The sequence below is a fragment of the Lonchura striata genome, chromosome 6 (genome assembly GCF_050655825.1).
Source record: "Lonchura striata isolate lonStrDom1 chromosome 6, ASM5065582v1, whole genome shotgun sequence".
In the NCBI taxonomy this organism is placed as follows: Eukaryota; Metazoa; Chordata; class Aves; order Passeriformes; family Estrildidae; genus Lonchura; species Lonchura striata.
In genome coordinates this window covers 23,506,793-23,519,035 of record NC_140708.1, presented here as the reverse complement: position 1 = coordinate 23,519,035, position 12,243 = coordinate 23,506,793, and the positions used below count along the sequence as shown (strand labels likewise).

General features: G+C 41.2%; 1 protein-coding gene across 8 annotated transcripts in view; it reads right to left on the bottom strand.

The window, feature by feature from the left end:
* Positions 1–2,358: 2,358 nt before the first annotated feature.
* WDFY4 (WDFY family member 4) overlaps positions 2,359–12,243 on the bottom strand; it is a 121,729-nt gene continuing 111,844 nt past the window's right edge. For all 8 annotated transcript variants that reach the window (XM_085583605.1, XM_085583610.1, XM_085583608.1 and 5 more), the window contains 5 exons: positions 9,892–10,071; positions 6,827–7,009; positions 6,109–6,196; positions 3,817–3,928; positions 2,359–2,845 (listed from right to left, as the gene is read on the bottom strand). In XM_085583605.1, the coding sequence (XP_085439731.1) occupies positions 2,779–2,845; positions 3,817–3,928; positions 6,109–6,196; positions 6,827–7,009; positions 9,892–10,071 (630 nt within the window). In that variant the 3' untranslated portion in view covers positions 2,359–2,778. The remainder of the gene's footprint in view (positions 2,846–3,816; positions 3,929–6,108; positions 6,197–6,826; positions 7,010–9,891; positions 10,072–12,243) is intronic.

Sequence of the window (12,243 nt, the reverse complement as noted above, 5' to 3'; positions counted from 1 at the left end):
AGCTGATGGAATTTCCTGGACATTTTAATGGATATTCACAATTTACCAAATATGCAGGAAACCAACCACTTATTACAAGTTTTCAGCAAAACCTTGCTGTCCAGAGACTTACCTGCAGAAAAATGACCTAGTAGCACTCTAGCCTTGTCACACACACTGGCTGTATCAGGCCTAGAAAATTTCATATCTTCAGCATGCTGACATTTGTGCCTTAACTCTGCAATCCGAGTCATGCTTTTGCAACTCACAGTATGTGTTTCTTCCCATGATTTATGTAGTTTGGGAAAAATTCTCTGGAGCTAGAAAAGAACCCAATATGTTTTAAACCAAGCATTGTTGTACAGCAAATCATTCCTAATGAGAATTTCTACCATAACAAAATTGCAACCCACTTCTAGTCATTTTTTATATTCTCCCAAATTACAGCTCCTTGAAGATGAGGGAAGATGAAGATGCTCAGTTTGGGAAAACATTTAACATGCTGACTTCCATTTACACATGCACACTCTGGACCTGTTCTCTGTGATTCAAAACAGATGTTGCTGAAACAACTACTGAAGATTTAAGAGAACTGATGTTAGGCACAAGGAGCTGAGCCTGTTAAATCCAGGCATGGCGAGCCTACAGCTGGCCTCTTCTTATACCAAAGACAGGTTGATGTCTGGAGTATTGGAGGCATTAGTGCAGCTGCCCGGGCTGCACAGTGAGTGCCACTGCCAGCTCTAGAACAGGGAGCAACTGCTCGTAGCAAAGGCAGGCTGCATGGAAAGGCTGAAGGAGGAGGCAATTTGCAAGCTATTCAAGATGCTTACCAGAAAAATTAAAACACAGGTAATGACCTTCTTTCACAGCTCTTAATCACCTTTACCATGGTTCAGTAAAGCTGTATTTGCAGTTGACAGAAATCCAAGTTTTGCTGTCCACTTATCCAAATCTCAGCTTATTTCTAAGGAATGTGCAGAAGGAAGAAGAAAGTAGTACGCTTTTGTTGACAACTGACCTTTCTCCTGTCCTCAGGAAAACTAAAGATAGGCACAGTTCACCTTTGCTCCATATTTTGATTTGAATGTTGGTGTGTCTTGGCCTGTTTTCAGTGTTTCCTTGAGCACAGAAAGATTAGTATTTGACTCATCAAGTCATGCACGTGGAGGTCAGAAAGGAAGACCAGACAGATCATCTGTGTAGATGTAATGCAGACTTCCTTGGATGCCTGCATCATGAGCTTACATCTAATTGCTGCATTTTCCACAGGGAATTACCTCACTCACTATGGAGATCGGGCCAAACCATAGGGGGGCTGTGGTGGGGACTTGTCTCAACCTTTATAGGGAAGGAGGCTGTTTGCTATAGGACAATTTGTTCATTTGGCAACATAATTCAAAGGAAGAGTCATTAGCTAAGCAGTGTCCCATAGGAAGAAGAAAGTTGATCATGTAATTAAAAGAATAGTAAAAACTTGTGTTCTAGTCCAGATTGCTCCTAATGATGCTAGCAAGTCTCTAGCACCAAGATTTTGGCATACAGCAGTTCCTCATGTGCAGCACACATGGGGCATCATTCCTGCTGTGCTATCCAGTCCCAGTGCACTGGAAATCAGGGAACTCTGCTCAAGGATGTGTTTGGTGGTATGAACAAAAGAGCTTTTATGCCGATAATGTCCTTCTTGTTTCTCCTGGCACACCTGTGACCCGGTCTGGATGTTCAGGATGCTGCTCTGCCTGTGTGACTGCTCAGCCTTTCTGTACATGAGGTAAAGTATTCAATCTCTTCACCAGGTCAAGGAGGAGCAGAAGGGAGAGGGAGTTCTCAATTTAGCTCCTTTCAATTATGCTAAAATGTTAAAGAGGCTGATTTTTCACAGTTTTTCCATTCCCACTAAGGACACAAATGGCACTTGAATTTATTACACTATAGTCTCAGCCTTCATTTACTACAAATACTCACTTTTACCATAAAGGGAGATAGTGGAGGTAAATCCTGAAATATTGTCTAATATACTGAACTTCCAGAGAGTATAAGGACAAGGTTAGAAAGAAGACAGAAAAGAAGGAAAATGAATTAATATGTTGACCAGCCATGCCAGATCTTTCTCCTCACCTATTGCATTCATTTTGTCTGCCTTATTATACAGAAAAAGTCACAGATAGGAAGAATTGCACCATAAGACATGTTCACAGTGCAGCTGGATAAAGTCACCTGTGTCAGGCTGGGAATTCCCAACTTCACTTTGCAAACAAAATAGCTTTTCAAAAGGCATGCATACATTTTAATGCAAATTCGGGGAGAAGTAAAGAGTAAGAATGGAGATATTAATATTCTTGCATGTCAGTAAAGAACAAAAATACTGGGACATACTCATTTGCCTGTTTGAAGCCCAAGTATTTTTTATGTCATGATATTAAAAATACAATATGTATGTTAAGCTACACTGCTCTGTGGCATAATCAAGGCCGTTTTATTTGCTAAATAATATTTGTGAACTACAATGCATTATGTCAAATTCAGTATCTAGAATAACATTTTAAATACAAAAGTTTTCCCAAGACAAATACTACAAAAATCTTGTTGTCTATGTGCATATCTGTCAGTTTCTCTCACAACTTTGGGGTCCAGTGTCCAATTTAAATTATGCTTGACTGCAGGCTCAGTCCAACAACTCCCTTAAGATTTAGACCCCAACCAGAGGATTCCAGTTTCTCTGCTTGTCTCATGCTCTGAAGGGTAATTTTTCTCTCCATCCAAAGGGTTGAAAAACCAAGAAATCTTGGCTATTTCTTCCTACCCATCCACAGACCAGCAGCAGAGTCTTCCCCAGTCATCACCAACTAGAAGCTTTGAGGAATTTCTTGAGAAAGAAAGAAAAAGACAAAGAAAACCATGTTTAAGAAGACACAAATAGGATCAAGGCTTTTCCTGTATGTGCAGCAATTAGGAGGATGCAATATTCAGGGGTGCACATTATTTTTAACGTTAAAATTGAAGACCCATATTAGAGAATATTCAGAGTTTTGGTACTTCAAAGATTGAACTTAGAACTGGATCCAAAATTTCCTGGAATTCAGTGGGTGAGTTGGGGACAACTTAACCAGATCTTACCCTTCTCTGAGATTCTATGAATGTTAAATAATCTGCTGTCCAGATTCAGCATTCAGACTTGTTAGCACAGTATCCTGGCTTCAGCCAATGCAATCTCTGCTGCATGCAGTGCCACCAACACTAATGAAACTAATCCTCACCCCAAATGTTCCCCCCTCCAATGCACACCAACATCACACCAACTGCTCCAAAGCTGAGCATGCAGAACACAGGAACGTTTTATATACTGTCAAAATTTCAACACTTTCACAGAAGGAGTCAGTAAGTGTATTGTAGTACATCATAACATTCTGGAGTAGGCGATAAAAATAAATATTATGGGCCAGATGACTGCAGGAGGGGCATGAGTAAACTAAAATACTGCTGGCTGTGCAAACTGAGAGGAGTTGAATGACAAAGTTGTCCTTTGGCCAAAAACTTCCTATTCACATTTTAAGGAGGTAGTATCTCCAGCAACTCCTAAGATAGGAGTTATTTCTATGTTGCAGAGAAGGTGTAGCTGCTACTAAGTTTTACAACTATTCTGGCCAAAACCTGCTATTGCTCCTGGCTTGTTGGGGGAATGACTCCCCGAACATCATTCATTAATGCACCTAGCCAGGCCAGCTCCTTGAAGGGCTGCTTTTGGCTACAAGAGGTCTGACTGAGCCTAAAAAGTCCCAAACCAAATGAACAGCAGGAGCCCAGCCCCAGGGCCCCTCTGCTGGGTAGTGGCCCTACCTGGACACGGCCAGCGCCGTCACCGCCGGGCTCGTCCTGCTCGCCTTGCCAGTCAGGGCAACACTGGGATTCAGTTCCCGACAGAGAACAAGATGTTTTCCACACTTGTTACCTGTTGTGTGGTTTAAAAATAAATATTTAGAAAGCGTCTAGGGGGCAGCATGGATGAGATTGTTATTATTTACGGTCAGCAAGTTGTTAAGTTGAAAACAAATATATTTAATCTTGGCCTGTGCTGTTGCAAAATAGGCCCATCCCAATTTAATTTGTGGCTATGATAGTTACATGTGCTGACGTGCGGCGGTATCAATTGTGTGCTAAATTGGATTTGTGTATTATTGCTTTCTAAATTGCATGCCTAGTTCAGCAAAATTGTTCATCAGTTTTCACTGGCTCTGTGCTTAATAAGATGCCCCACAATACTTTGCTGCCAGGATATAATACAGCCCATAATTGCCTAGTAAAAAGAAATTACATAAAGCCTTGTTATTATCAACTTATCTAAATCTGCTCATAACACAACCAATAATTAAATGCTGTGGACATTTCACATACACACATACATACGCACACCTAACAACATAATCACGGTTACTCTGGTCTTTCTAATGACTGTGTTTTGTATTAATTTTATTTTCTTTAATGCACAGAATGAGATGTGGGAATATTTGGTCATTTAAAATAATTCTGTAGTCATCTGAATAGGTTAAGGGAGTATGACCCTACTTTGATTATACCTTTCAAATCTTTATTAAAGAATACTGTTCCTGTATCCATTTGAAAACACACAGCCTTATGTTTATGTGCAAACAGGTGTTGTCCCTACACATCACTGGATACCTGGGATCTTTTATGGTCCTCTTGGAAAAAAAACCACAAGAATCTTCTGCTGTGCTCCCATGGATGGCTTTTAAGTCCTCATTTAGAAAACTGCTTAAGATATATATTTTACAAATAGCTAAAATATCAATCTCTTCAAAAACATGCATATGGAATTATGCCTGGAAAGACCTGCTATGGGAAGTTATAGACAAGAACTTCAGAATTTTTTAAATTAAAGGAGACTTTTCTATAGGTAAAGAAAATCCACAAAATCACTGCAGAATACCACAGGGATTTTGGAAAGAATGTTAAGTTTTTGGTTTGACTTATTGGCAAAACAATCTTTGATTAGAGATGAGAACAGAAACAAAGTTACCACAGCCAGATTATCTCACATCTGGCATCTCAGGTGTTCTTATACCCTTCCTAGAAGCATCTGGCTCTGGATACTCTGAGGCAGGACAAAAGGTTTGATAAGCATCTGGTTGGGCCATTAAACATACAGAGGCATGTTGGAAATATTTTCACATAGAAATCTAAGCAATGCTGATGCCAAGTTCCATGAGCAACACTTCTGAAGATCTCTGTGGAAATGCCCAATTACTGTATAATATCTCTTTTTTTTGCAGATGTTACATCTATAGCTCTATGTTTATGCAAATTTCATGCCTAAAATTGAAGTAACAGAGAATGTCTGTAATGAGGACCACAGCAAATAAGTGGAGCAAATTATGTATAATAACACCACAATTCCTTTCTCTTAGAGAAAGCGCTGGGAAAAGAAGAGAGCTGTGCTATTTAGGATGTGCCTTTAAAGATTTCTGACAGGTTTCAGCTCCTGTATTTGTTAGAACAGAGAAGTGAGCTTGAGTTGTTTTAGTTCCAGTCAGCACCATAGTCCCACCATCTCATTAACCTCAGCTCTGTGAGCACTCCATGGTATCAGCTTCAGCTGCACACAGCCTTGAATAAACTAGGGTGTGCTGCTGGCTTCCCACCAGTTTGAAGGACCTCTGACTTCTTTTAAGATGGAAAAGACAACAAACTTCTCCGCTCCATCCCAGAGCAGGATCTGCCACTGCCCATTCTGATGTGATGCCAAGATACTTTAGCACAGGCCATCAGCAGAGCTGCCAAGGCAGTGGACTTTCTGGAGCCAGGCTATTTCCAGCATTGGTTTCATAGGTTCATGCAGAAAGGTGGCTGCCTGGGGCTGACAGAACCCACGGGACAGCCTGTGAAAAAGCCTTCAGCTTCATCCAGGTGTGCCCATGAGGTGGCTGGCTCAGGTGTGCTCTGTCTCCAAGGTGGGGCAGCTGCCACCCACCACTGTTGCTGGTCACACTAAGACTGCACCAGGTGCCCACACCATCTCCCCTTCAGACCATGGTGCTCACACCCCCCTTTCCTCCTCACACCCAAACAAGGCTCGCAGCACTGGGTCACTTCCAGCCCACGCTGTGGTCATACCTGTGCCACCTGGCTCCTCCATCACACCGCTCTGCGCTCTCAGTCCAGCACCGTGCTCTGGGGGATTGCTGTATTTGGTCTTCCACAGCTGTGCCGGGGTGGGGAGAATGGAAAAAGCATGGATTGTAACAATGAGAGAAAGATTCAGCTCCTGCTTCCCAGCAAGGGAATTGGACTTCTAACACCAGGATTTTGCAGCTGGCTTCCTGTCTGTCACTGTGCTGCAGGGTGTCACACTGGAGGAATGCATGCAGAGAGCTGGGGGGGTTGCAAGGCTGACACACTATTGAAAATCGCAGTAACCCAAGAAGTTCACCTACCATACTGAAGACAGAATTCTTACTAATTCTTACTAATGAGAATTCAGCAGTGAATTCTTACTAATGAGAAAGTAGGACTTAATATATTGAGCTGTGAACTCTCAGAAACTGTATTCAGACATGTTTCTGAGGAGTAATAGAATTTCTGCTTTCAGAATCACCCCAGAATAGACAGCACATTTTCAAAATTCTCCATGTATGGCAAGAAGTCCTCTTGTCAGGAGGATAGAAATTAATAGGAAGCCACTATTTTACTTTGATTTTCATTTTCTGCCCTCTGTTGCACTGTTAAGTGCCATGGGCTTTTAGTAGCTCTGTCCCTCCATTTAGAATAAAAAAATCTCTGTCTCTGGTTTACAATGAATCAGGATTCCTTTTCCTCTCTCCCATCCACCTACCCTCACCACTCCATCTGTGCTTCCTGTGATGATGATGCTGCGTGTGTCCCAGTCCATCACTTCAGCAAAGCAGCAGCAAACGATGTGGCAGGTGGGGCTGCAGGCAGTGCTGGTGCTTGCAAGAAGCTGCCCATTGACTGTCCACAGGTACAGGCAAGACCCCGCACAAGAGACAATGTCACCCTGGAACAGAGCAACAGGCAGTGTCTCAAAGTCCTACACTCATCCTCCTCGTAACTTTTAAATGCTGATTAGAAATTGCTGAATTGCTCTGCTGTAAATCCTGACCATTGTTTTTATACTAGGCAGATGATACAAACCAGACCAAGTAAAAATTACATTTTTTTTTCCCATGAAAAATTCTGACACCTTTACATCACAGAAACCTGAAAAAACTCTCTCAGGTTTAGGAAGATCATGCAGAAACAAAGGGGTTTTTCACATTTTTAAATGAAAATATTTAATGGAATGTTCCCTTTCTGTTTTCCATAAAATCCAGGGTTTTAGTAAAAAAAAGCAGAGTGACAGTCTGACCCAGCCACCATCAAGGATAGGGGCTGTGCACAAGCACTGCCTAGCACAGATTCTGGGCCAGAACAAGTGGTCTTACGAGTTTTACAAATAAGCATTCCCTGAAACAAGGACGTGGTGTTCACCTGCTTAGCTACGAAGCCTTTGGTGATTTCACAATCCTCCTCTGCCCCTCACAGGGAGCTCACTGTCATGGCATTTCTACAGCGTGCTCTGCACTTGACCAATGCCCAGCTCTGCACCCGGTGACCTGCACTCGTGATGCAGAAAACATCCTTTACACGGCACCTCTCCCCTCCGTTCCATGCAGGCGCAGCCTTACCAGAGGCTGCTGATAAGGAGCAAATACACAGGTAAGTCCTTAGGGAAACACAAAGAACCAAGAGCCAATGCTGCAATTGTAAATGATCTAATCAAAATTGCATTTTGTTCAAGTTATTAGTTGAAGTTCTACATGACTTTTCTACTCTTGATCCGTGCTAAGAATCAGCTAAATAGAACCTTGTCAGCAAAGTCATCTGATTCTGAGAAAGGACAGTATGCCCTTAAATTAGCAGCATGCATCTGGTTTAAGTCAACTAACACCTTAGTTCACCCCTGCCTCATTTGGGGCCATGGCTCTTCACACTGCTGGGCAGAATTCTGGAGATAAAAAATGATAGCATGTTCAAAACAGAGCTGCCAATAATTCAAGAGATTAAATTTTAGCTAACTTATCTGCATGAGAGTACATGATGTCCAGACATTTGGCAATAATCTACAATGCTTTTCAGGTCTGGATCAGGGATTTAAAACTAACTGAAATAATTAGTTACAGCACACTTTTAAAATTCTCCTCAGTTCATGAACTTTTTGGGACAGTTCTTATTTTGTGTCTATGCTACACAAATACCATGAGGTTTGGATCTATAGATGGAACTTCTAGATGCTCAAGCAACTCCAACAATGACATAATGAACAGCTGTATAGGGTTCTTATTTCAGTGAAATTTTATTTCCTTCAAAACTTTGCTTTGAACCATTCTGAATTTTTCAGGAAAAAACCCTTGCTACCAATCATGTAATTTTGTGTCAATCAAAGCACTGTAGTACAGTGTAAACACTTTGTTTCTTGTAGCTTTACATAAATATATAGAGAAGAATTAAACAAAAATTACATTTCAGACTTAAGTGTTCTGTTTTGCTAACATCAAAAATAATTTTTTCATCCACAAAATATGGACCTTTTAATTTTTTTCCTTCATGCTTCAGTCATACTTTTCTAAGACTTTTCCTCTATTAAATGAACCTTTTGAATTACTATTATCCAAACAGCTTAACCATTTGCACTCCAGTAAAGTGGAGATCTGTCATTTGGATCAGTCACCAGACTGTTCCTGGCACAGACTGTCTCATTTTTGGATGGTTCCAGGAGAGCAGATACTGACTGAAAAGGCTGCTGTACTGGCTGGTACAGAATGCAGAAAGCTCTGTCCCCTTGGGATCTCAATCAGCTCTGTGTCAGTCCTCCCCTTAATTTCTGAATGCTTGGCACTGCTTCAGCTCACTTCCAAGGGACCACCAAGATTCTGTGAACTGGCCTGCTGAGGCCACTGCCCACTTTACACTAACCAGGACTGCTAGGACTGGGGGCTGAGCTGGCACTGAACAGACAACTTAATTCCCACCCTCAAATTGCTAGCCATCAGACTGCATGGTTAATAAAGCTCTGATATGAGATGACTGTTTTGGCACAGACCAAGTAGAGAATATCTGCCTGGTTTCTTACTGCTATGAATTCAATTTTGCTTTTGTACAATATCCAGTACTGGAGTCAACCTTGAATTGTCTGATCAGCTGAAGCCCTGTTCTAGTATATTAGCAGAGAGAAAAGAAACCAACATATGAAAGCAACATTTTTGGGAGGTAAAAGGTTGGGAGAAAAAAATCTCATCCAGAGTGTTTACAGTAAAATCCAATACAGAATATTTTCCTATCAACATGCCCGTAATTCTGGCCAGGCACACATCTCAAAAGATTTATACCCACTGCTGTCAGGAGCTCTCCCTGCACCTGGAAGTAGAAAGTAAAGGAAAAAGGCAGCATTTTCACTGCAAAGGTGTAAGGCAGCTGTCACCTGAGCTGGCACGCTGCAGTCTAACATGTCTCAGCTGCATGCATGTGCAGCTCAGACGTGACTCTGCTGCAAGAACGGCAGGAGAAATTAATGAAATAACAGGGGCAACAAGGTTATGGGTGAGCCAAATCCAGGAGGTCCTAGGGTGATACTTCATGCTCCAGAAACTAAAAGTTGTTTAATCCTGCTATCTGTCTATCCACAGATGCTTCTTAGCTACTTAGCTACTCAGTCTAAGATGTTGCTTTAAGTGCTCGCCTCTCATCATTAAGAACACTATTAGCAATCTCAGTAGAAAGAAAAAAAAAAATCAATGTATCAGACTCTCAGGATGTTTTTATGTTGGGAAAAGCACCCATTACATTATCATGAAATGTTCATGGATGCATCAGAAGAAAGATGATAAATGAAGATCTTACTGTTGAATTGTTGATGGCAAGAGAACGGAGGCTTTCCTGGTGGGCAGGAAGCTGGTTTATGAACGTCAGCCGGTTCAGGTCCCAGATGATGCAGGTTCTGTCATCGGATCCACTCACAAAGATGCTGTAGGCTACAGATGCAGCAAGGCAGGTCACTGCCTGAGTGTGTCCATACAAAGCCTGGTGGGGAAAAACCAACCAATAAACCGCAGCAGATGGTGGGTGATTTACTAGGGAACCACGGTCCTACCTCATTTGCTCAGTAAGAACAAGCAACCTAGTCATTCTCTGGAGAACTGAAGAGGGAATGAGGGGGAAATACCAAAGGATATTACAGAGAAGCATCCTTGTCCTCAACTCATAGCTGAAGAAAGCTGAGGGTTCAAGAGATTATATGACTTGCTCGAATTACACAGTGATTCATGTCCCTTGGCCTACTCTTCAGACTCTAAGACAGTGCTTTGGACTCAGCAAGAAAATAAAATAATTTTTCACTTCAGTCCATGCAGTTTTAACTAAATTTATTCTTGGAAATTTCTCAATATTTAATTTTTTTTTTTAAATACAATTTATCAAGATGTAATTTAGTAACCTTCTGATTCTCATCTTTCTGTGTATGTAAACAAGTATTAATAAATTTCTAATACTAGCATTTAGGGATAATTATTTTTTTAAAGTCATGTAGGAATTCCTTTCCCTTTCATCTTTACACAACATTCTTTTTTGTTCTTATTTTATAGGTTCAGAGACATAAGGAGTGTCCAGTTAAACTCAGCCTTATTTAAACAGTTTCTTTAAAAAATAAACAATATTTAGGCACTTTAACAGCACAGATAGAAAGCATGGATTGAAGTATGCTGCTAACAGTTGTTTTACGCAGCGTTCTCAAGTGACAGCAGTGTACACTTCTGCTACATAATCACAGCAAATGACAGTAAAACCTGTAGTGCAACAGATAAAGTCCTTCACAGCTTTCCCAAAAAGCCTTTCATGGCTCATTTTTTAGCTGCCTTACTGTGAAAAATCAGACCCACCAGTTTCATTTTTTTTTTGATTTTCAAAGGAAATGCCTATTGCTTGCTGGCTTTCTTTAGCACATTAGCACATTTCTAGATTATGTCTCAGTTCATCTTGAGGCAGGGTAGCCACATGTACCAGATGGCTTTTCTGGACACATTTCACCCTCTTTTCCAGCACGTGACTGTGAGACTGAACTCTTGCTAGCTGACATGTGCTGCCACTTGCCAAGGTCACCAGGAGAGCAGCAATCAAACATCAATGTCCTGGTAGAGAAACTGAGCTGCAGCAGGCTCTGTAGTACTGAAGGTGACCCACAACTGTGTGGGATGACTTTCAGCTTGGGACTTATTCCATTCACAAGAACCATCAGCTGTAAATACTGGTACAAAATAAGGTCTTTAACTGTGGTTTTCAGAAGTCAGAAACACTCTTACCTAAGCATGGGAAAGAAGGCTCAGTGATAGCTTTGGACTGGCTGTGGAACATTGTTTTTACAAAGGACTGGGCATAATCAAGAGCCCATACTTGAGAACTGTGCAAGACTGCTGCAAAAAGGGCTGGTACAAGGGCTCAAATTTTCCTCTCCTTTCTCCAAATCATAAAAGAAAACATATCCAGTGTGAAAGCATCCAAACTGATGCCAATCCAATCAAGCCAAGCTAAGCTCCTACACAAGTTTCACTAAAACATTTTTTTTCTCTTTTATTTTAACCCATGAAGATCCTACTTGACTGTGAAACACTTTAAATACAAGCTGGGTGTGGAAGAGATGGATAGACCTGCACAAAATTACATTATCAGCTTCAACCCAGCTCAGGAAAAAAATTCTCATGCTTTTGGCTCCCTACATCTTTTCATTATCAGTCTGCAAAGACTGACAGATTTTTCCTTAATGGGTAATATCCAGCAGCATATTTGCATAAAGATCTTGAGGCCTATCTCCAAGGTATTTTAACAAATATCAAAGGACAAAAAAGATGGCCAGCTCCACTGCAAGAATGTTTAGTCCATGAAAACTTATAGCAAGTTTGACCATCCAATTTAAGTGGCTGACAAGGACACAGAAACACTACAGACATGCTCCACACCTTGCTGAGAGGTCTGTGAGGCAGACAGCACACCTTGCTCAAGTGTTTCATTTGGATCAGAAATTCTGGCAACTGGATCGCACAGATCCCTCTGCTAGTAAATTGCATGGATCAATACTGAGGCAATTATGCTCAGTCTTTAGTGTTCCACAAACTGTGGAAGCAGATCCCACTAGAGAGGTAAAAGCTACTTTTTCTGCAGAAATATAGTTTCTGTACTTTACTGCATTCCAAACCAGAATGT